General features: G+C 33.3%; 1 protein-coding gene across 1 annotated transcript in view; it reads right to left on the bottom strand.

Annotated features, from left to right (window-relative positions):
* The window catches only part of CSMD1 (CUB and Sushi multiple domains 1), a 1244186-nt gene that overhangs the window by 353882 nt on the left and 863388 nt on the right, over positions 1–26916 (bottom strand). Inside the window, exons 11-12 of the mRNA XM_052809685.1 lie at positions 20957–21060; positions 11148–11260 (exon numbers count right to left, since the gene is read on the bottom strand). Of these exons, the coding sequence (XP_052665645.1) occupies positions 11148–11260; positions 20957–21060 (217 nt within the window). The remainder of the gene's footprint in view (positions 1–11147; positions 11261–20956; positions 21061–26916) is intronic.

Here is a 26916-nt window from a genome sequence, read left to right on the forward strand (position 1 = left end):
TTGTGACTATGCACAGATTTATATATGCGAATAGACATATATGTACATATATGTCTATACAGGAATATCTGTATTTATATTAATTTTATTAAATAATGCAACTACTGGACATTGTTAAAGTATCCACTTTGTCACTACTTGCTGATAATTAACTAAAAATGTATCATGTCTTGCAGAACTGTTTCATCAGGTGCAATAAGCAAATAAGCTATCTTAATCATGGCCTCACTTTATGATGCTCAGAAGTTCACAGGAAGTATGCTGCTGGAGATGCATGCATTTTTTGTAATATTATAATTATTCTTTATTTATGAAGAGCTTATTTAGAGTTCCGTGTGCTTTATTTTAAAATTTGGCAAAATTTCAATTAAAAGATTTTCTATATGTGGCATTTAGGAAGGATCTTCAACCAAAGTCACAAGCTCTCAGCTTGTAAGTCAAGCCACGCTAAAGGACATGTAGAAGTACTCATTCAGGTGTACCATTGTCCTCAGATTACTGTAGTTTAATCCTCCTCAAAGGATTTGTATTCTTCTTTCAAAGAAGATTAAGTTGCACTTATGAAGGGTCATAATGTCACTGAAGGAGAGCCCTTACATAGGGATTTAAGGTAGGTTACTCAGTTAAATGTGGTTTAAATTTATTGTACTTTGTTAATTTTAACTTTCCTGAGCATCTCCCTGCAGACATAACTTAACAGACATTTTCAACAAGAAGGCAAAAAATAAAGGGAACTCATATTCTCAGGGTTTTATCATTGGCTTTGATCAAAAGAACACCAGGTTTTATAGATGGGTGTATCTTAAAAACAAGAGTATGTTCTTCATATATTATAACAATTAATACAAGTTAAGCTAAATTATTTTAAAGTTTTATGCAAAACATACAGCATCCATTTTGTCATATCCATGTATTCTAATACACATACAAGAAAATCATAACATGAAAAATTTGGGGTGAATTTTGAGGTGAGAGAATATTCAAATCCTTTGATATTATATTAATACATGAAATACACTTCATATATCTATAAATGCATATATACGTATTTTTAAAATTTAAAAAATGGCTGCCATAAAGACTTAACTGGAAACAAGATTTTGTGTACAGTGTCTTTTTAGGGTCAAAACCCAAGTTTCTTCAGCTTGCCATGAGAATGTAGGTTTAATATTTTTTTATTTATCAAACTACCTTGTGTTGTTTTATAAAAGGAACTAGTAGTATGCTGACACTATGCATATATATACACAGAAAATCATGTGACAAAGTCTCACTCTTAACACAAGTTTATCTTCGATTATTGACATCCTAAATACAAAGTGGTTTGTTTATTTTCTGAATTTTTGGTGGCTTAGAAAAAAATACTTTTTTTTTTCCTACAGTTCTAGATAAATATTTGCTTCAAGAAAAATGACAATAATATTGCATTTTGCCTTACAGAAGCAAATTAAAGATTTAGATAGATTTTTAAAACAATGCTTTCTTTAGAGTTTATTGACTTCAGTGATAACATCACTTTTAACAGCTCATTCACACATTTCTTCAGAAGGATATATTTAAAGAAAACATCACTGTTAGAATTTGCGGACTTGGCAGTGTTAATTTAACGGTTGGACTCAATGATCTTATGGGTCACTTCCAACCTAAATGATTCTATGGTTCTGTGAATACAGTCCAAGGTGTATCAGCCATCACATAATTTAAACAATTCTTTCTTTATCAGGGCAAAAAGGATGGTTGCTTAAAGTAACATAGACAAGAAAATAAAACTTAAACTACGTGGCACCATTGGGGAGGCAATATGAAAGGCTGACTTATTGCTTATTTAAAATCAAGTGTTTGATTTTTATAACCAGAGTGAAGGTGTCATGCATCAAAAGGCTTCAAAACTAAAGGGCAATATAATTCTCATGGCTTGATCCTTTTAGTGAAAAAATACAGAAAACTGTCACAAAAAAATCAAATATTTTTATAAGACTTTATCATAGTATTGCTCAAAAGAAAAACTCATAACATCCTATTTGTTGCTGTATAGCTGTGACTTATCTTTCTTTCAGACCATCATTTGCAGAAACTTTACAAACGATGTTGGATGCTTAAGAATGCCAAACAATCTCAGTTGTAGATTTTAACAAAATAATCAAGTATTTGACCACTTTCTGAAATATATAAGAAAAATTAGTAAACTAGAATTACTTTTGGCTTAAAAGAGTGAAAGGACTATCTTCCTAGGTAATGTAGGTGGACAGCTAAGCTCATGGTGCGTACACTGTGGCATTTTCTCCATTAAAAACAAGTATCAAAAAGACAGCAAAGGGAGAAAGTTTTAACTGGTAAAAAACTATTGCAAATTTCCATTTATTTAAAATTATTAAGTTGTTCTATCAAACTTTCAACTGAGCTGTATCTGCTAAGAAGCAAAGACTAGGATTTATGTTTCAAAAACTTAGGTTCAACTCTGTTCAGTTCCATTGTTAGAGGTTTTTTTCAGTGAAAGGGACAAAGTACAAAGAAACACCCATCAGGAGTAAAAAACAGAGAAACAAGACCCTCCCCAAAAGATCAGTTAATGCTTACACTTAATTCTCATGTGTATCTTATTAGAATCTTATTAGAAAATACCAGTTTTATTTTTAAAATTTGTTGCTATCTAGTCTTTAAGAAAAATCATGGAATGTTAATGAAGTTTTTAAAAAATACATCCATGGTAAATCTTCAATTAAAGTTTAATTAGAATCTGGAAATAACATTTATGTTAAAGTCAAACATACTGAATAATTAACCCGGATGAAAAGCTATATAACATTTTACTTTTCTATAATGTAATAAAAATGTCTGAGCTGTTTTCTGCATGGAATGTGTTTAATTATGCTGTGAAACTACTTTTCAAAGCAGTTTGACTAGAAGAATAAACTTCAGTGGCTGAGCTAAAACATAACAATTCTCTCTTATTCAGAGACAACATGTTATTGTTTCAATGTATAATATTTTTATGCAAAGAGGCAAACAAAGGCTTTCAACTTATGATAAGTTCTAACTTGTTGAGTCAATCGCTGAAAAGATATGAATGCACATATGACTAATCAGTCAGACACAGATGCAATGTGGCAGGGAAGGGAGAGGGAAGCTTCCCAGCCACAGTCATGTCATATAACTAAGAAAGAATACATATGCTGTATACTGGCTGTACCTAAGCAAATTTTAAATGTTGAGAGTGTTTAGATTTTTTTATTTTTTACTTTTTAAATTCTGAAGTTTAAATAATGGAGCATATTAATAGAGATATTCCTCAATGAAATCAGAAAATTTAAAATGTACACAGATATCAGGTTTGTAAACCACACTATTTTTAAGATACGTGTTCTTTTCCAGCATATTGAGAATCTCCATTATTAGCACAAAAGAATGCATTACATTAAAGGCTGTAGTGAAAGAAGCTAATACATTGCTTAAAAGGTATAACCGAACAGCTATATGTTAATTTGTAAACTGATTTGAGATGAATAACAGACATTGACAGTATGTCTGTGGAGCATAATTGAGCATAATGATATCAAGACCTGGTTGAAGACTCTGAAATGTGCTCTTATAAAATAAAAACAGAATATTGGAAGCAGCATTATGCAATTAATATAAAAATTTAAAAAAAAAAAGGCATAAAATGAATTTACTTAACAAATTTGTACAAAAATTCTGGACTTTTTGGGTTTGTTATTTTGTCAGTTTAGGAGGGAGAAGAAGAGTTATGTGGTGTTACATGCTTTCTCCTTTTTATACTCTTCATTAAGCCTCTGTTGTTTGCAATTGTTTAATATAGAATAGCGGCATAGACAGAAAATTGATCTTACCCACTACAGCCTGCTAATACATAAATACGCAATACACTCAACCAATTAAAGCATATCACCATGATGTTATGTTCCTCAAGTCCATGTATATTTTCTAGATGGAAAGTGGGTTCTGTCTACCACCCCAACCATTATACAAAACTCAGGCAAAGATATTCCCCATTATTAAAAATTACTTTAAAGCTGTTGTGGTAATTGGCAGTAACTTAGCACGCCTCTTTTCACTCTATTAGTAACCTACTGATGATAAGATCTATTCCTTGAAAGAAAACTCAAGGCTGTTGAAACTTAGAAATGCCTGCTGTAGGTTTACCTGAACAATATACTCTAAAAAGGTCAGATAACAATACAGGAAAGCTTTCTTACCTGAAAATGATTGATAATATGTTGTGCTGAAAATTAAGTGACTGACACTTGCCCATCCAGAAAAGTAACCTGCACTGTATGGCACCACAAACAGATTCATTCATACAATATTACGGTGAAACTCTCTGACAGTTCTCCACTGAACCAAATAGCTTTAACATATGAAAATATTCACATAAAATATGAAATAAATTTATTGCCTGTCCTCCAAAAGCAAACACTTGAATAATGTCTAAATTATAATACATAGGAACAAAATATAAAAAGAAAACTTAATGTACATGAAATAGATAAAAGAGAAAAGCTTAGACTAAAACAGGAAGCTTAAAGTTTTTCTTGAATGACTTCTGAGTTGTTTTCTTTCCAAGCTTTACAGTATACATAATGATTTCCCTGAACGCACGTCTAATTGTGAGAGTCCTAAAAAAAGCCTAATTCCATTAACTTCTTTCAGCATGGGTTTTATCAAATTTCCAAGCAGTAACAAAGTTTTATATCAATATTGGTAATGCAATGACATTTATAAGCTAGTTGTGTGTTTGTAAAAAACTGCACTGATTTAAGATTTACTAAGTACTATAGCTGTATGCAAAAAGACAACTGACATTTATCTGAGCAACTGAAATATGTTTTTGAAAGTATTTTTCTACTAGTCTCAGGAGGAAAGAAGTATCTTCTTCCAAACATCATCATAATGAAGAGCTTAAAGCTTTACTGCTCAGTTGAGGATCAATACAAATTAAGGTTGTAAACTTGACATTTTCAGGTTCTTGCAGGGGCTGATATACTTCTTGACATCTCTAAGAATTCTTAATAACTTCAAATTTTATAAAATGCTCAGGATTATATCACTGAGTCACCAAATTTCTTTTATAACACTGTTATGAACTAAAGGATAGGCTAGTGAAATAACTTCATTAGTTTATATAACCATATAAAGGCAGGAATAAAAGGTGAGTTCTAAATAGGCTACAGAACAGATTTTGTTATACTGGTTATCAAGAAGTCTGGAAGTCAAAAGATTAAATATTTTTATCATCAGACTGACAGGTTTACAGGCTTGAATGGGAGAAAAATCTCAAGTTTAATAAAATTCTAAAACGTTCACGCCTAAAAGTTCAAGCTGTCATGTGCTTCTATGTCAGTGTGGTACAGCTGACAGGTACACAATCATGGAAGCAGCCTAACAATCAGCTGGCTGCATGATCCACTTTGGACCTTAACAGCCATAAAGCACTTATTTTTAGATGTGGCACACCCATGACATGAGTAGTATAAGCCAAACTCAGGCACGTTATTCACCTTACCATTGTTTATTTTGGCTGTGACTCTAGGCCCTATCAGAAAGGTGTCCAGGGCCAATTTCTTGACCTGACATCACTGTTTGATATTGTTACAGGGCATAATATCATATTACCATATTACATTATCCTGACCTGGATATGCATGGCAATGACTATGTCTATCTCATCCATGTAACAGATAAATGGATGCTTGGAGCTATACTAAAAAATGGCATAAACCAAATCTTTCTCTTGATTCAAATCTGCCTAAATACTACATCAGATCACAAGTTGCTGGGCAAGTTTGGGTGTGAATTGTCTTCACTTGTGGTCAAAAACACAATCGAAATGCAGCCCATGAGGAAAACTAATTTAAAAAAAAAAAAAGCATGATTTAAGAATTACTTTAATGAAAAATTCTTTACCTATTGTATATAAAAAAAAGGCCCTGCTTTAGCCCATGACCAGCAACAAATTGCAAGAAAGGTTTCCTTGTAAAAATACAGTCTTAGCATGTCATTGGTAGAAATATACTGTCTGTTGGTGTTACAAGGTTAACCTATGACCTCAAAATGGCGGCACGCTGATATTAATATTGTTTTCATCCTTAGGATTACACTTTATACACATTATATCTATTTAAGTGTATGCGTCATGTGGTTCTTTATATATACAGTAATATTAAAAAACAAACAAACAAACAAAACCAGTCAGGTTTTAGAGTCATTGCATGGTAGGCCTGGAATTTAAGTTAGAGCTCAAAAAAATTTCTTTCATTAAATAGTTTACTCATTTAAAATAAGTACTTTTGGTCAACCTAAACCAATTTAATCAGAGTGCTTAGAAGATACCAGGCTCTGTTCTAATGCCTATTTAAAACTTATTCAGCCTGAAGCAACTTCAACAAGGGAGACTGGCAACAACCTTCAACAAGATTTCCATTCAGTAAGTTTATGTTATCCTTCCAGGAGGTGGCATATGAGGATTTCAGATATGTCCTTTGTATGGAGAAATGCACTGAAGTGTTTCATAACCTTACTAAATAACCAGGTAAAAGAAAAAAAATTATATTAGAGACATAACTAGAACTTACAGTCCGATCTTTTAATTCCTTTACTTTCTAAACATGTTTATCACTGAAATTCTGAATACTGTCTTGACAACAGCCTAAATCTCTTATATTTTACTCTGAATAAATTTCCTTCTCACTTCTTCGGTTCTGTAACAAAACTTGAAAATTTAGCTTTAACACAGCCCTCGCTATGCAAGTAGCTACATACACAAGTATTCACTGAGAAATTTTAAGAGTTTTTTATCATGAGATCTCAGCTGTGAAATACAAAGTGTCACTAATTTCTCTATGTCTACAGCAGAAGACAACATCCATTTTAGCGACTTTATGTATAATAGCATATTTTGTTTTCCTTCTCTTTACTTAATGAAGATGTACGGAGTGACACCTGGTTATGCTGGGTTCAGTAAGGAAAACTGTCATAGATTATAATGGAAAGAGGATTTCGGTATAGATCCTTTGATATACTTAGGTGTGATATTACAATATATGTCTGTCTTCAAGGACAGAACAATTTAAATTTCTGGCCTTTTCACAGAAACTGTAGATGCTTTCAGAGAATTCTTTCAGAAATGTATTGAACCATTCTGTTGAGATGTCTGGGGATCTATAAAAGAGAATGAAGGACTTTCAGATACAGTCTATAGAATAGCTTTTTAAGAAAACTAACCTTAAGTGCAGATTATTCTTCAGCATTTAAAATTTTTTAATATGGGTTAATAGCTTTCTGTTTTAGCAATAATAATGTGGTTCTAATATGGTTTAGAAAGTTTAACGTCACAATTAAGGTAGCCTGTAGCATCTTGCATTTTACTTCATTGTAATGTACTTACATATAGATAATGTTTAAATTATTCTTGTATTTATAATACATGACAACTGATGATGACTTATAGAAGAAATATCGAGTCAACTATTGTATTTTCTAACACAGTAGCTATTTATCAGCTCTGTCAAGTTAACAAGCTAATCTCAACATTAGTTTTACCATCTGTGTTTCCCTAGCTCACCTTCCATACAGGTACAGTGCTATTCCTCTGTATTCAAAACTATTACTAGTAACTATTGAGGACCTATGTCTGAAATCTTTCTTGTGGATCCAACTACTGGAGAGCTGCATTGCACAGTCCAAGAAGCCTGGTTAATTAGGCAGATTACAGAACTTTTCTTAAAGTAAATACCCACTGTATTCAAAAATCAAGAAATCTGAGTAATAAGAATATAGATAGCACTACATATTTCTGACATTAAGGTGTTTCTGAAGGTGAGCCAAAGAGGAGGCATAAAAATATGGAAAGAATTGCTCCTCCCTTAATCCCTTAGGCAAACTGTAAACAGGATTACATTTAGTACTCATATACAAAATCTGTGACGTGTATCAGTTAATTTGCAGGCATCATTTCATGCCACTTTTAGGTGGACATACTAATGTAGGACAGGTGAATTGCATCATCAGAATGCTTCTCTATTTCATAACTGAAGTGAGGTAAAGCTCAGCTAAAGTAACAATTTTCTATAAAGTGCAATCAGTCTATGACACCTTGTAAATATTAATATAAAAATGGATTTTACTGTAATAGATACAAAGTCAAGATTCAGTGGGTCAATTGTAAAATATTGCCCAGAAGGGTGAAGAGTCATCTTCTAATCCTGAGCAAAACTCAGGCTTTTGAGTTTAAAAGATTCAAATAAGGATGCCCTTTACTTTGTCTCTATAGACCATGTATAAGCCATCAAAGCCTGCAGTTTGCTTTCTTTTTAGCTAACTGCAATCACAAAGACAGTGTATTTGAGGTCACATGTTGTAATCCATTAACCTTCTCATCATTAAAATGAGATTCTATTTTTGGACAGTTTCTTTGACTGTTAAATAAAGGGGAAGCAAAATCATTGAGGTATCTTGTGACAGGATAAGGGGTTTAAGATTTTACACTTGGCCTAAAGCAAGAGATATGTTGAGAGTGCAGATGGATAAAAGTTTTGTCAACAGTAAAAGATGAAACCATTGACATAAAACAGAAAAAAGTTATAATTCACCTTCATATTAAGACATTTACAACACTTCTGAGATTGCGAACATTTCACATTTTACAATTCTGAAACTAATTTCCAAAACTACAAAAACACACAATGACTCACAATTGGTTGCAAAACAAGACTGAAAGCCAGAATCCAACCATCAAATGATAACAGTATACTTCATAACAGAGATGCCACTACTACTGCAAAATTCACAGTGTATACTTCAGGTGTTTTCAGACAGTCCCCAGTAGTAACAGGTTGAACTCCATAAATGAAATAAGATATCCTAAATAAGTTAGAAAAATACAGAAATGAAAACAGATGCCTTTCGATTAGAAATACCAGAAAGAGAAATGACAGCTGAAAAATAACTCAGCAGACAGATTTAAATTTTGAACTTTTTCATAGAGGTACGATGAGATAAAGTTCATAATTTTGGATTGAGGAAAAAATGCCAAGTGCCAGATACATAACTTGTGCCAATACTCTCTTTCCACTGTATACTCACTATTTCCACTTTATGTAATTCACAAATGGATTCTATGAAGAAAATATATTGTCTTAATAAACACGGTCCCTAAAAATGACACAAGTAAAAAAGATGAAACCATGAAAGAAAGGACGAGAAGGGGTAGGATTAATTTAAATAAAGAATATGTCATTGCCTTCAGGCACACAACATACTTGGGCTGTCTAACTGCATAGACTGAATGTGTTGCACAATGTCTTAAGATACCTTAATGTCTTAGCCATGGTAATGCTATGGACCTGCATCTGCTTTTTTACTCACAGCTCTGTAACATCTGACTTAAGCAATTGCGATAGTGTTTCAAGAGCCTCTGTGACAGTACATTTTCCTTGTTGTTCTCATATTGTTATTCTCATGGCCATGGACCTGCAAATCCCAGTAGTGTTACTATGAAGGATTCTCATGGGAAGTGATTGCCACCATCATGAGAATTGCCCCTTCTTTCTCCCCCTCTCCTTACTTCTTGTTTTGTAGGTTTCAGTTCACATTAAAGAAAACCAAAACAAGGTGCATAAAAGAGTAGATAATAGTAATTTAAATACTCAATAAATATTATCCAACAATATACACACAGAGAAACTTAACAACCTATGAATGTACAACACTTGACCTAATCAGCATACTCCAATCAGTACCGCGAGTGGGAATAAACAATGGTGAGTTTAAGTGAATCCCAAAGAAAAGTATATAGTACTAGGGAAAAACCACGGTGAAAATATAATCCTAATCATCATCATCACCACCTGCTTCAATGGAGAGACCACGTGTAGAAGGATACTGGTGTGGAGAACCAACATTGGGTTTCCTGGCTGACCACTGAGGAGCATTTTCCCTTCTTGTTCCTTTCATCATTACAGTTCACAATATGCCATCAGCCGCAGACAGCACTTACAAAAACCTGTGCAGGCAAGCCTGTCTTAAGGTCCTTAGTGAAATAAATGTACAGTTTACTAAACTTGAAGCTAACATCTAGATAACTCTTCACTCTTTATTTTGCCTGTTTTCGTGTTGAAACAGTAAGTTAACTAAGGAGAAATGAAACACTTAGATAGGGTGCTTCGGTTTATGGAAAATGTTTAGGGAGAACTCCCACTCTTCTAATTAAGTTACTTTCAGTTACTGAACAGTCTCTCAATGTTTTGCAGCATCTTTTATATGAAAGTAATTTTGACAAAATTACTGTCAAATCATTTTCACCATATGTGCTCATAAGAAACTATTGAAAATAGTGTTAACTGGTTTTGTCCTTATCCTTAAGGTGAACTAATTAACACGGAAACTAACCAAAAGTGACACCATATGTTAATAAGCAAGAGCTCTTTCTAGCCACAGGTCTATGCAACCTATTAAAATGGAAAATTATCAATACATGCATACATACTAACAGATATCAGGTATTTTTTACTAGAATGAATCAACTTCAGAAAGTATCAAACTGAAGCTCACGGTCAAGAAAAATTAAAGATGCTTATGTTGCCAAGGTTCTCATCTCTTTGAGACAGTAGCAACACAAATGAGGCTAGGGTAATTTGGATCACTTTTTGGGGGTTAAATTTCTTAATTTCCACAATCATATACAGTATATCTCTTCTGTTGTTTTTGTCACATACTAATTTTGACTTAGGTCTGTCAGGATTCTTGGTGAGGCTTGAAAGGAAGTTTTGTAACTACCCCAATAAAGTCTGAGAAAACTAACTGTAATTTTCAAATAATATCCAACATAAGGAATTACACAGGTTAACAGAATGTAACATTTAAATTTTTTCAAATATGATAGAAATTTGTAGTTTGTATTGACCTTCAAGCAGAATGCATTACAACAATAACTTCCATTTTTACTTCAGATTCTTTGTAGTTACTTTGTGGGTATTTGCAAATCCATATCTCCATTAACAATTAATTAACAATAGAGACAGTATCAAAACTCTAAATTTGTGAAAGGACTGAAGGCCTATTTGAAATGAATTCGTTGGGGTGTAGTGAACGAAGTTACAACATGAGTTTAAAACAGATAATTTCGTTCGTACCTTGATAAACGGCTTTGAATCCTGGTGAGCCAATGCTGTCATCAGATTGTAAATGAAGCCACATCTGGTTGCTCATGCTCACAATAAGATCAGGAACACTAGATCCAGTGAGTCTGTATGTAGGATAAATTGCAAAGTCATTTGCAGAGGCATAAATTACTACTACTACTACTACTACTACTACTAGTAGTAGTAGTAAAAAACCCAGCCTTTTAAACTACTAATATAATATTTAGGCCTATTTACAATAAATTATCCTAGTGTTCTGATCAGCTGTTTTTTGATAAAATTAACTATTCTATATGGATAAGAGCAATGTGAGGTCTTAGAAAAAAATACATTTTGAATGACTGCATTCAAGTAAACAATGATTAAACACTTTTAATAAAGCTGTTCCTACCTAACGCTTTCATTAAGCAATTAAGCTATTAGAGATGTGAGGGACTGTATGAATTAAATAGTTTTCACTTGCTTAGATTAGTATTGCCTTTTTTGCCATGCTTTTTGAAAGTGAAGGATGTTGGTTTACCTGACTTACAGTGCATGTGTCCAGAAGAACTTACTAGAACCTCATCTACTCCATTCAAGTAACTCACAATGATCTCTTAAATTTAAGGGGAAACTGCTAATTCTCATACAGTAATGTGTGATAACTATGTATAGATATGTACATTTCAATACAACACATACAAGGCAAGCTGGTGAATCCCACCATAAAACTTTAGAGCTTCTCAGTAATATCCTTTGTACATATATAATTCTGGTATCTTAATGCAAAAAGATGCGTGTCAAAGAACGATTAAGAAAAAAAAAAAATCTCTATAGATTACTTCTTAATGGTGAAAAATGCCTACCACATAATCAGGTTCCAGTACTGTATCTGAACAACTGTTCAGATCTTGATGATAGCTATACAGTCTTTCAAAAGGTAGTGGGAAAAGTTCAACAGAAAAAGTGGTTGCAGAATATCTCTATGTAAGCTATTATCAGATACAAACCCAAAAAACATCACTAGAAGAGGACATCTGCCTTGAACTCCACGTAGAGCTCCACGTATCAGAAGCTTTGGGGATGGAAGCTACAGGTACTGCAGTAACTGTAGTTGATGTAAGGAAATAGTGATGACTTTGTCTCTTTTGTTTATGTAGATTCTATTTGCTCAAATGGGTCACATACTGGATTCTCTGTCTTTCTTCTAACTCTCAGCCTTGACTATGATAAACAAATATGTGTGAGATAAGTAAAACAAATACCACGCCAAACTGGGACAAGGTGTCCCAGAAGCAGAACTTCTCAAGAAAGAAGTTATATAGAAAACATTATCTAGTATTTGGAGTCTTCCACAAATATATTATTTAAATATAATCAACCTGATGTTAATACTATTGCAACTTAAATGCAAAGACAGAATAAAAGGAGAGGCTGAGCAGAAACAAGGTCAGAACTGAGGAACCATGAGGCAAGCTATAGGAATCCTCTGCCTTGCATCTAAAATCTCATCCATCAAGGTTATGAACAAGAAGCTGTACATCCCATATCTAAAATATTTTGGTTTCTTACTCTGATATATTGAAGAGAAAAAAAATTCCCATCTGAGTGGAATGGTCTAGGGTCTTACTGATTACTACTGCCTGACCATCTAGAACTGCTGCTATAATGGCTGAGTGTGCTCTCATACAGTCTAGAAGATTTTTGGTTATGACCTGGTAGTAAGTAGTTGACAGTATTATGATACCATAGCTGCAGAAAAGGAGGTGGAAAAAATTAAACCTATTATAGCTCAGCATAAACAAACACACAAACAGAGCTTAGCTTGGATAAGTAAGGAAGTTGATAAGACACAGTGATATGTAGCTAAAGTTATTCAGTTTGACCTGTGTTAATAGTAAGAATGAAAAAAAAGCAGCTGCTTAGTCTGAAAATTTGAGTTGCTTGCCAAATTAATTAGGAACTGTATAGGTTCAAAAAGATGTTAGGTCATGGACAGAAAAATTGATATACTCTTGCTGATAAAATAATAATCGTTGATAAAGTTGTGACATTCATTTAAATGAATAATATAGGTAGCCCATAAAAGGAAGATAGCTCACCAGACAGTGAGTTACAAAACCAAAACTAGTTTAGGAGATGCCTGCAGAAATAGATATATAAAGAAAGAAAAGGTGAAGAGTATATATACATTTTGGGGATCACCTTCTGAAACCACAGCAATAACCATTAATTTCTGACCTATCTTTCCAGTTAAAGCACTTAACCAAAATACCAGGCCATAACTGTTAAGCACTTTGTTATAAACAAAAGATTGAGGGGTTTTAGCAATGAAGAAAAATTCACTGATGTCTCTTGACTGGAGATCTACTGGAAGACAACTGGAAGCCTGTGGTTTTCCCGCGAGAATTCCTCAATGGCTATTCAGATGTGTAAACCTACTGCCTAATCAAGTAAACAGTGTTTAAATGGCTCTGTTTATACACAGTAATCTCATTAATGTATGAGACCTACATAGATAATTTCTAAACACAGATAAGATGAACTCTAAAATTCTAAGTCTTTATGAGTAGTATGGGATACTTTTACTGTATATAAATGTCTGTGTAGCATGCAAATAAAATAAAAATAAAATAATAATTAAAAAAAATAAAAACCCACAACAAAACAGAATAAGGTATAATCACATCACACAGGCAGAGATTTTTCATCATAAAAATAATCCAATAGACGTGTTTGGTTTTTTAAAACATGTTTCCCAGTGAAACAATAACTATACATTCATACTACACATCCATCTGACCCTTAGTTTTCTCCCTAATATAATTTGAATTGACTAATTAATATTAGCCAAATTTCTCAGAGGAAGGAGATAATAAATATATCTAAATTCCCACAGGCTTAATGAAAACTACGAACTTAATAACAGAGACAGTCAAGTTAAGAAAGTCATCCTTCAGCTTAATGTCATCTCCCTTGAAGATGCCAATGCCCTATCCATAGACAGTAGACAGGAACCAGCCAAAATACGTGCCATTGCTTGCTCAGGTTCATGTCTAAGGGATTTAGGAAGAGAGCCAAGACTGCTGGAAGAGAAAGGGAAGGGCAAGGGAGAAAACAAAACCCAAAGAAAAACAAAAAGGAAGCCAAAAAAGCAGAAATCAGTTGTCCTGGTTTCAGCTGGGATAGAGTTAATTGTCTTCCTAGTAGCTGGTACAGTGCTATGTTTTGAGTTCAGTATGCGAAGAATGTTGATAACACTGATGTTTTCAGATGTTGGTAAGTAGTGTTTAGTCTAAAGTCAAGGATTTTTCAGCTTCTGATGCCCAGCCAGCGAGAAAGCTGGAGGGGTACAAGAAGTTGGCACAGGACACAGCCGGGTCAGCTGACCCAAAGTGGCCAACGGGGTATTCCATACCATGTGACATCACATCTAGTGTATAAACTGGGGGGAGTGGGGGCGGGGGATCGCTGCTCGGGGACTAGCTGGGTGTCGATCGGTGGGTGGTGAGCAATTGCACTGCTCATCATTTGTACATTCCAATCCTTTCATTATTACTGTTGTCATTTTATTAGTATTATCATTATTAGTTTCTTCTTTTCTGTTCTATTAAACCGTTCTTATCTCAACCCACGGGTTTTGCTTCTTTTCCCGATTTTCTCCCCCATCCCACTGGGGGGGGGTGGAAGTGAGTGAGCGGCTGCGTCGTGCTTAGTTGCTGGCTGGGGTTAAACCACGACATCAATAAATAGCAGAATATGTTTTTTTGGTAGTTACTAGGTTTGTGGGTTTTTGGTTGTTTTTTTGGTTTTGTTTTTGTTTTGGTTTTTTTTTTTTATTAGGGGTTCCCTGAGAATACCCCTGTATATAGAACTATGTCCTTCAACTAGGACGATGGCAGATAGGGTAGATTGGATGTTTAGGGATTGGAGGTCTGTCTGACAACACGTGCTGTTGCTGACTCAGAGTTTATCCCAGTCTGTAATCATCTTAAAAACAGATTGCAAGTTCAAGAACAGAGACTTGGAGACCAGCCATTCAGACAGATTGGGTGGTGCTGAACTCATTTCATGTGGAGATGCACAATCCTAGATTATCTCTATATGAAAGAAGTTAAAAATGTTGAGGAAATTGATGTAACTGATGAAGTAATGGAAGTCAAACTCAAGCCAAGCTTCTCGGTACTCTGAACAGACTAGACTCACAGGTCAGAAAAGACAACTGTGAGAAAAAGAAACTTTTTGCACCAGTTTGCTCTCTAATCTTAATTATCTAAATGAAACTAGAGCCAGGCTTTTAAGAATAGTGTCCAGGACCGGAAATGCTGTTTGCTTCTGTGCAGTTTAGGATACATGAGCAGCACAAAATGATCTCAATAAATAGTTGAATTCAAAATGTTGATGGCACAAGCATGGCACCAAACTACGAGTATATGTAAGCAGCATGGTCCTAAAAATAATAATACATTACTATTAAAAAATATGGAAAGTATGGGATTAAAGAGATGTATGTTAATTTCCTAAAATATTTTATTGCTGTTTTACACAAATAAACAAGAAAAAAATAATCTTCTGTTAATTGTGATGAGTTGAGAATGAGAAGCCTGACTTGTTTATGAAAAAGGGTCAAGTTTGCATTTTAGGCTTGAGATCTAATTTTCAGGGGCCTGAAATAAATTTTTAAAATATATAATAACACCTATATTTTCATTATGCTTTTTTTTCTCTTACAACTTCATCAAAGAAAAATTCCAGTGTGAGCTTTTCATCTATGTATATGTATTCAAATACCTCTGCTACAATATCTATTTCCTACAATGTTAACTATTAATAATGTTTAATTTGAAAATAAAGTAATAATTTAAATTAAGGATATTCCACATAAATGTGAAAAAAGTTTTGATTCCTTTCTGCGTTTTCTTTTTTTTTTTCTTGTTATTTTATTGTGCAAAATATTTTAAATAAATGTGTTTTGGAGGCATTAGACCAATAAAGTAAGCTGAACGAAGCACAGCATTCAAGTCAGTAAGTCTTCCTTTGTGACATTAAACTATTGTATAAAATAAATATTTATTTAAAATTCAATCATAAACACTTCTTGAGTTTTCAATATGTGAACATATATTCCTTCTTTCAGGTAAATCTCTTTTCATTGTTTGTCCAGGTTTTCTTCTTCTTTTAAAGAAACAGTTTTACAGTATTGTTCTGTCCTTCAGAGATGACAAGTCACTATGCTATTGTGTGCTTAATTGCAACCATATCACAAACTAAAGCTCTGAAGGTTTGACTGTTAAAGCTGTGATAAGCAGTAAGTGTCACTAAAAGTTCCTAATTTTACTTGGATTTGTATTTTTCTTTTGATACTAGTAATGTCAAGTACTTAGCAAATCAAGGGAGAAAGATTCCAACACTATTAAAAAGCAAACAAACAAAAAACCAAAACTGACCTTCTCTCCCAGATTTTACAACTTCTAAAAAAGTCAGAAGGAAGAATTTTTTAAGTAATGCAAAGTAAAATAAGTAACTAGGAAGTCAGATTCAAGAATGTTTGAGATATATAAAAAGGCGGCCTGTTTTTTACCAGTTAAGGAGGAGTAGGTTGTTTTCGAAGCCCCCAGTAAATTTCCAAACTTTGTGTGAATAAGAGAAAAGGATACGGGTTTACTAAAAAAGCATTTCTCTGTCACGGACGGTTGTCTGTGTACTGAAATAGCTGACATAAGCAGCTGCGTTTGAACCACTATTTTGCAATTTCCTCTTTGTATAGGGGAAAAAAAAATTACAAGTTTTCTATACAAAAAAAGTTAAAAGATTCATGTTTTAAGGGAATAATTTCAAAAAAAGAAATTAAGTTTTAATGTAACTGCTGCAAGAAAAATATAAATCATAAAACTTGAAAGCAAAGCAGACTTTCTAAAGCAGTGTGTTTAATTTACAAAAATTTAAGAACAGAAAACAGGGCATTGCAAGAAACATTCTGACTGATAATCTTCACTTCACACGATTATCACTAGTGAATTATTTTGTAAGGGTAGTCACTAGTTTCTAGTGAAATTCTGTTAAATATGAGAAATAACTGCAGTCAAAACTTTATATGTTGAACATATTTAGATTAATTTCCCATAAGTTGTATTGCTGTATTTCCAGAGCTAACCATCTCAGCGTACATATCCCATAAAATAATATTGCTAAATTTCAACAAGTAAGGCTTACAGATGAAGCAATTGTTAAAAATAATAAAATTGATGAGCATATCCCCCTTTAATTAAAGCTGTTGATGATAAGATTTTCTAAGAAGTTTACTATAAATACTAAGATTAGACTGCTTTAATAAACTGAAAACCAAGATATCCCTGCTCAAAATGTCAACAACACTGTCAAAGAAATGCATTACATTGAAATAAACAGCTCTTCGTCAAAGTATATTTTTTTTTGCACCATCTCAGTGCTATTTTACATGAACTTAAAAGACTTTTTCTAATTATTTTTCCAATTTCTCCCAAAATTTAAATTTGAGCTGGATAGTCTATTTTTTTTCTTGTTTTTAAACTTCAGTATCCCTTCCTATTCCCCTCTAGTTGTAGTGCTACAACTTTGAGGTTACACAGATAATTGCTAATGGTTAAGAGTTTGGACACTACAGAAAGCTTGTGCTAGGACTGATCATCTATATATCGTGATCCTTGTCAACTTCCTCAATCTTCTTCCCATCAAGTATTTAAAGGTCCCCTGTTTACTGACCTGCCATTAGCCACTTTCCAATGTTCATTGGATGGCTGGCTTATAAACATCTTGGTATAACTGAGTTCATTGTAAAGTTTGAGTACTAAGTTTACAATAAAGCACCCAGAAGGAGCTACTACCTTGAGGGCTCTAGTGCGTGAGAACTGGAAAGTTTTGCATGAGGCTGAGGCTTGTGTGCTCAGACATGGCAATTTTATATGGAGGGGAAAGGTTTAAATCACTTAGAAATTAGGTTTGGATTTAGAAATGTATTTATATTTGTGTATTTAGTTCAAACTAAATTGTAAAAGCTATGCAGTTTTAGAATCAAATGCATGAGTTTCTACAGTGATATTTTGTAGAACTTCTGCAGAAATGCTGGCATTTAAGCTGCCAACAGAAACTTGCTCAGCATAAGAAAAGCTATATTATTTTTTAAGAGATGCCAAGAAATTATAAATTAAATATAGCCAGAAAAGTCTTTGCAATAAGCTTCTTCATTCCCCTGAGAAGAATAAAAAACCTGCAAGGTGCTGCTCAAACCTCGTTAAATACAACAGAAGTTATTAAAACCAACTAATAGAAAATTTTTGTAAGAAAATCACTTTGACATTTCGTTATGAGCTTTCTCATGATAATGTAGTCTACAAGTGGACCTAGTGTTTTATGAGGAAATTTACTTTACATCCACAGAAGACCTATCTCCAAAGCAAGTGAAATGGAGCGTATCTGTGATGCAGTTTAAATATAATGTATTTCATAATGCATGATACAATCCAGTGTTTAATAACTGCAAAAACAGTGTCATCACAGAAATTCAGATTAATTACTAATTATTGTGATGCTGTAGTTTCATACTTGGGCCTTCCTGTATTTCCACTGTACATAAGAAGCTATTAATCACTTACTTTCTCAAATGATTTTCAGGGTAATGCTAATGTACAAAGTATTGCAACCCAAAAGGCAGATAAATTTAATTGCATAGACCTCATTTTCATCAAAGATACAGTTTACAGTGAAGATGGAAGGACCAACACTGTACTGTAATTCTAAGTGATAGGCTGTAGAGTAATAAAGATAAAATAGTCGCTATTTTAGTCAAAAATCATACTGAAGGAAGGGCGAGAAGAAGTACTGCATGTCTTTAGTGAGAACATTGTACTAGTGCCAGAAATGCCAATGATAGATTCTGAAGTGAATGTCTGCTACAGTGATCTTCAAAATGTTAGTGAAGTGATGAATAGTTACATGAGGTGATGGGATTATGGGGGCCTGCCTTCCTAAGATACCAAAAATAGCAATTAATATGAGCTAAGACTATTTTATTTATTTATTTATTTATTTATTTATTTTAGTCAGTCATGTAAAAGAAATGTGGGGTATGTGGGCACAGGCTAAATGCCTTCAAATGGAAAGGTAAAAAACCCCAGATTTGACGATTACTCGATAAGTAATTTTAAAAAGGCAAACTTTGATATGTGAAATACTCACAGTGTAACAAATAGAATGAACAATATGGGGTACCAAATTTACTAAGTTCAAAAACTTGACTCTGAAGGAGTTTGGGGATCCCTGTAAGCCAAAATGTATCCCAATAAAGAAAAGAAAAAGTACAAATCCTTTTGTCTGTCACAAGCAGTTAAATTAACATCCCCAGAAAGACTGTTGCAATATTTAATTGGTCTGCAAAATACACGAAAAAATAAACATGGGTGTTGAAATTCTCACTCCCAGCTCAAGTCTTTTCTTGTTAGCTTGAAGTCTAAGCTCTTAACACAGGATTTTGTTCTTATTTTCTTTCTCAGGTACTCAGAACATGGAATTCAATTTACTCAGTAGCAGCTACTTGGTATTGCAACACAAGAAACACACGCATCACGCAAATAATCCAATAATTTTCCAGTGTTAGCTTTTAAGACAAATTAAACTAGGTTTATTTATGTACTTTGATATCATAGTTCAGAAAATAGCCATTAATAAATATTATAAATTCATAAACAAATACACATAATGAAGTTATTGTCCTCAGACTTGTCCCTCCAAAAATATTCTAATTAATTTAAAATAAATTGTGTGGGTATTAAGTGCACTTATTTGTTATAATTATGTCAAATAAACATTTCAATAATTTATATGGATAAAAAAAACCTCAAAATGTAAAATGATGATGGATTCTTTTTATCAAATGTGTTCAATATTATCTTTATTCAGTAGATTTCTATGCAATGTCAAGTAATGTTATTATGAAATAAATGCTGCTAGTTTCTTTTATTTAGTCACTGTGAATTTAACCCTGTAATTTTGTTTTGTGTTCAGTGATCAGGATTCATATGCTAACTTAACCCTCTAAAAGCTACAACCAAAATATCTTGTGACCACAAGCTCCCATTATGAAGGAAGGAAAATGAGCATATGCAACCAAACTGAGGTGGTTAAGGTAGATGAGATCAATCAATCTGTACAGGATTCTATTCTTTCCATTAGCCCAGACAGTATTAAAGACCTGTATCTTAAGATTAGCTATCTAGTTTGGAATTTTCCTTCAGATTTTTTTAAGTTCCTACACTTTCTACAGATATTATATTATATATAATATATTATATTGTATTATATTAATCCATGAAGCATGTTTAACTTTACTGAAGAGTGGCCTATATGCTTTCATGAAAATTTTGTTCACAAATCCAATTTTAAGTATAAAAATTCTGAAATTAATCAATGGGTTATTTATTTTACACAAGTTGTAATTTCTGTTTGCTGAAATCCAAGTCTTTTTTTTTATTCCTTTAATTGCTTGTGAATACAATTAGAGTTATACAGATAGTACTTGTTTTTTAAAAGAAGTTTTGCTTTTAAAAAAATCTCTGTTCTCTGCAGTTTTTAGTCTCTGATATTAAAGCCTATAAAGATGCTACCAAAGATCTGGAGTGAATTTTGTAATGAACAATTTTCTCTGACAGTAATTGAATTTTAAGCTTACATTATATAAACAAATTACATACATTAAAATTACAAAGTTAAATAGATATCTCATGATCCAGAAGAAACAACATATGACAACAATTTTCCAAGGAAAATTTTTGAAATTCTGTACTCACACATACAACACTGTTCTGGTATCACCAACTTTTCCAGCATCTCCAACAGTAAGAGTATCATAGCCTCTTTCCAGTTCAAACTCTTCAAAAGCAAGCTTTATGACCTATTAAAATTAAATAAGACAGTTATTTCAAGACATACCCACAGGTTATCTGATCTGTTCTAGTCTTCAAACAAATTAGCTGGTTACCATAAATCAAGTCATGAAGCATTCACTCATGATTTCAGTTAGTATTACTTGATTTGCGAAAGATATATATAAAAAGCAGAAGTGGAGAAACTTCTGTCTCCAAGAAGGAAGTCCTTGCCATAGTGTTTTTGAGGTATCATATACTAAAGATGCCAATCACCTCTAACCGGTGATAATTGTTCTTATTATTGTAAAGTTATTATTAACATCAGTAAATTTTTTTACTATAATAATTATATAAAAATTACATAGCATAATACTGGAAGTATATGAAATTAAAACCTTCTCGACAATACAATAACAAGATGGCAGGTATGAACTATCAATTCTTAAAAAGGTGGAGGAGGCTGGTGCACAGAAATACAAAAGCAGGTATTTCCTTGCATAAATTATGAACACTAAACTATGATTTCACTCCATGTCTAATCATGAATTGCCCAGAAAATTAAAAATGTATCCCTCAGAGTTGCTTGAAAAAGTATTTCTAATTTACTGAAACTGTAATTTTATAAGATAAAATAAAGTATGAAAATGGATTTAGTTTTGTACACAAGAACACTTCTAAGACAAGCATTTTTTAGAGTTCTGTATTGGTGAGAAGTAGTTGCAGGTTATATGTATGTATACATATGTACATTGTACCTTTTTGTATTTTGATACCAAGGTTTCTCCAGACAACTTGTGCAGTGAGTCACAGTGATTTTCTGCAAAATTACTCATTTTACCTTTATACTAAGTTTTGCAGATAACCCTAGGCAGACTTTAACACAACTTCAGCCATTGTATGAAAATGCAATTAATTTCTCTTCTGTTTTGTGGTTAAAACCAGTATTTGGGTCAGATTTGGGCTTTCTGCATCAGCCATATTATGCTGCTATTTTGGCAGCAACATGTGAAAAAGCAATGGTTTCCATCCACTTAAGTTTATTTCTATGTGATCATCAAGGCAGAATTCATCTCATCCAAATTTTAGCCCTGTAAAAAGGCAGCATCCAAGCTAAGCTAGTTGTTTAAACTTTCTCAATGTTAAAAAAGAAAGCCAGCACATCTCATTTCTCCATGTTGGAAGGGGAAGAGTCTAGTCCTATAAACTTCAGAGAGGAACTTACACTACTAGAGCAGATGAGGCTTACATTGAACGATGTTACTTCAGTTTCTAACCCCCCAAAAAGCCTGTTTTCAATAAAATGCCCATTGATTTCAGATCATGTATTGCCTCTTGCTATGAATTCATGTCTTGCTTCTCACACCTTGCTTTGCCATCTCTGCTATTTGTATGTTTATGTTTTTAAAAGTATGGTAGAATTGACTCCAGGACAAAGACCCCTTGTTTGTTTAAAAGTGGAGTTAATATTTACAGGAGTGTCATTAAAAGGCAAAAGAGAAGGAGGTTTAAAGAAAAGCTAAATGGTCCTAGGATATCCATAGTTATGAAAAACATCAGTGACACAAATATCTGTATAATTATTTTGACAGAGCTTTGGTCAGAGGTTTTGTTTTGTGATCTAATACAGGTCCTTTACAGCATATTTTGTAGACCTGCCAGATGTTGAGATAAAGTGTACTGCATTATCTACATTATGTTTCAATAATCACAAGAGTTTCAGGCAATATGCTGTAGATAAAATAATATGCATTTCCATCTGCTCCTGATGTACTTTCTAGTATACCCAGATTATAACAGTGGTTAACATGCAAAATTTCGTTACTAAATCAAGAATAATAAAGCCAAAGAAAAGCAAGAAAAATATGTAGAAGCATAAAAGCAGAGTTGTTTCTGGCAATAAAAATAACTATGTATACAAGACTTTTAATACAATTTTTATTTTATGTGGGGGACGAAACCTGATAGAATATTCCTTGAGAAAATATGGTAATGTATTATTTAAATATGCTCCATTTGGTTAGACTCACAAACTCTTTTACATTACAATTTAAAAACAAATGTGAATGTTCACCTCTTTAATAACAAAGTAAGTTACAAAAAAGTAATTGGATATAAACCATAAATGAAAGATTTAAAGACCTGGTTAAGCATATAGGAAATGTCACAAGAAAAGTTTCTTTATGGGAAATACATTGTGTGTGAAGAAATATTAGACACTGTTAAACGAAATCTTGTTTTCTTCACTTCCAAGTTAATTGTTATTCTATGCTAACACATAAAATGTGTTGGAAAGACATTCAAATGATTGAGAGTTAAGAGGTCTAACTTAAATTCCTTTAGTATGATTCATAAAACCTAAATTTTACCATGTAAACATTAAGCACACAGTCTAATCATGGTTCCTTCTACAGTGAGTGGACAGAAAACGGCACCCAGAACGCAAGTCACATTACCTGTCTTAAGGCAGACCAAACTGCCATTTAGAGTTACCCTTTCCATTGACTCCCTGGGGAGTTTGGAGGACTATGGGACACTAATGCTTACATAGATATATTTAGATAAAATTAGTTCCTCTGTAGATAAAGCTCTGAATCATCAGAGGAATTTTTAAGATTTGTTAGATGGAGGGAGGGTTTTTTGTCAGTTTATTTTTGAGAACGAACGAACATAAGACAGTTTTGTATGGATATAGATATGAATACAGCGTGGGAAAAACTTTAAAGGATTGAACTAATATCAGCAAGAACAATATACTCATATGTGGTTAAATAATATTGATTTATATACTGGGGGAGAAAAAGCAGCTCTGAGACGCTTCTCCAGATTTAATGTTGTTTTGCAATTAAAAAAAAATCCAGTAATACTAATCTGATCATCATCATTAAATATGCTTACTTTGAACTGATTAAAATAAATAAAATAATTTTCATTAAGAAAAATTGGAAACACAAAAATTACTTCCAAACCTATTATATTTGTTTCTGGATGATCAAATATACTTCTTACAGAAGAATGATCCTGTTTGCTTTCTGAAATGTATGAGTCAAAATTCCCTTATAAGCAACTCAGAATGGTTACTTATAGTTAGGTAAATAGCCTGTGAAAACAAAAAAGCTTAAAAATACGAGACACCTAAGGAGGTACCAATATGGAAGTTCTGCAAGTGAATTTTCTGTCATAATTACTTTTTCCTTAGAAGCATTTTCCTTTATCCTAGCCACACGCACACTTTATATTTCTGCTAGCATAACTGCTATAGCAAGTAATGGGGAAAGGCAGCACCAGAGTTGTACTAACAGAAATTTCTGTATGGACATTCTTCCTGGAAGAAGCAGTAGGGAACACAGCAATGTGACATTTCCTAAATGCCTAGGTGTACATGTTCTTTTCATTACTAATAAGACCTGTTTTATTGTCTTTTAAATATGTTAGAAATTTATGCATTATGGTAAATACAAAGTAAAAAATGAGAGCAGTAAATTTTGTATTAAGATACAAGCAGAAAAGAGAACGACCTGTAAGATGTCTCTTATATTTACAAGCAGATCAAGCAAACAACTTCAGAAAAACATATGTGCTAGTGGAAATGTGTCTTATACAAAAAAAAAAAAAAAAAAAAAAGAAAAAAAGAAAGAAACAGGGCCTCCTTGAAGGAGCTTCTCTTAAAGATGAGAAAATGAAATGAGACAGTTTGTTGCCTCAGTAAAACTACAGTAAAATATATGAAGAACAGGGAAATAGAATTCAGGATCCTTGAAGTTTTAAAATTATAAATAGAAAATGTGTTCATTACAAAGGCTTTGGATGAAAGGTGTTTACAACTGTTGCAGGTTACTCCATTTCATTGACATATTAGCTTCACATATAATAGTATTTTCCTACTTTGCATCTTCTCCCTGCTGCTATGTAAACTTTAAAAGTAACATGATCATGCAAATGAACCTGACTGTCATTTCTTTTACAAACACCACATGCTCAAAGGGATTTGGAAGTGAAAGAAGCCATTGATACAGGCACAAACATGGAAATATTACTATAGTCTTTCAGATTATTAAATATTTTTAAACTTTTCAGTAGAAATGAGCCAGATGATTAAACTAGAGCTTTAAACAAGGTTGTGGAGCATCTATTTCACTTAAAGAACAACATAATATAGAAGCAATTTCAAAAGATGAATCCAGCATTAGAGAATACATACACGGAGCCAGTGTTCCTTAAAACTTTAAAAAATGTGCTCTTTCCCTAGCCCACCTCTCCTACAGGGATATGCCTTCAAGTCTTAAGAGTCACTGTGACTATGCCCAAAATCCTGTGGAAGAGGAAACATAACTCATTGACTAGAAATAGCAATAAAACTAGGTAACTCTTATGCACAAATTCTATGGATGATTAAATTTGAACTCCAGACATCTCTTTTTCAGCAACTCAAAAAACCACAAGAATGTCCATATCAGATTAGTGTGATCAGAGGATAATCACTATTTTTAGGTACAAGTTATAAATACAGAGGAATGCCTTATAGAAGTATGACCACAATACTGAGACCATGGCAACAGTAAGCATGAAGAAAATACAGGTACGGGAACATTTTCTAAAATATGAGGGATTTTTTTAAACACAACATTAAAGACATTTTCTGCAAAGATTCTTTAAGAAAGTAACAGCACTTCTCTCTCTCTTCTCAGGATCATACAAACACAGAACATTTTTAAATAATGGGAACAATGAGAATTTATTATAAATATAGCTCTTAGGCATCTCTTTTTGCAAGAATGTAAATTTGTAACTGGGTTTCAGTTCCCTTAAGTCACCAATGAAAACAATAAAGAAATTCTGAAACAAAAAACATCAGAGAAAATGTTTAATTAAACTACAACTTTATTAAACAACATATTATGAACTGTCTAACATTTTAGGTGTTCACAGGAGAGATGTGGCAGACACAGTTAATGGACCCCGTAGAGCTATGCTGCTTGCTAGCCACTAAATATTTGCTACATTTACTTCCTCATATGCCAGTAACTAAAGTAGAAGCCTAACGACCTAATGTATCTGAAGACAACAAAGTGCTGTCTTAATTAGAACCTGAATCCAATCCCCTATAACCATCATCTTTGTTAACGTGATCCACTAAATAGTGTGAAACTGGTGACTGCCTGTACTGGTTTTGGCTAATTTTCTTCATAGTATTTAGTATGGGGCTATGTTTTGGATTTGTGCTGAAAACAGCATTGATTAACACAGGGATGCTTTAGTTATTGCCGAGCAGTGCTTGCACAGAGCCAAGACCTTCTCTGTTTCTTACCCCACCCCACCAGCAAGGAGGCTGGGGGGCACAGGGAGCTGGCGGGGTACACAGCTGGGACAGCTGACCCCAACTGACCAAAGGGATATCCCACACCATACTATGTCATGCTCAGCAATAAAAGCTGGGGGAATAAAGAGGAAGGGGGAAAGTTTGGAGTTATGGTTGTTGTCTTCGCCAGTAACCGTTAGGCGTGATAGAGCCCTGCTTTCCTGCAGATGGCTGAACACCTGCCTGCCCATGGGAAGCAGTGAACGATTTCTTTATTTTGTTTTGCTTGTGCGCGCAGGTTCTGCTTTACCTATTAAATTGCATTTATCTCAACCCACAAGTTGTACCTGAAGGCATAAATGCCTGTGCCCAACATAAATCATGGGTATGTATAATGTCACTCATAGAAAATTTTGCATCCAGATAATGAAATTGTAGTTACCAAGAGCTTCCGAAGTTAGACATAAATTGTATTCCAGTTGTAGATCATCTGCTGTTTTCCAGACAGTAAAGATGTTTCAGCATTATTTTAAACCATTAAAGGTAAACAACATTGTGTCTATGCACATTTTCATCCTACCAAGAA

Source organism: Harpia harpyja, chromosome 15, assembly GCF_026419915.1.
Source record: "Harpia harpyja isolate bHarHar1 chromosome 15, bHarHar1 primary haplotype, whole genome shotgun sequence".
In the NCBI taxonomy this organism is placed as follows: Eukaryota; Metazoa; Chordata; class Aves; order Accipitriformes; family Accipitridae; genus Harpia; species Harpia harpyja.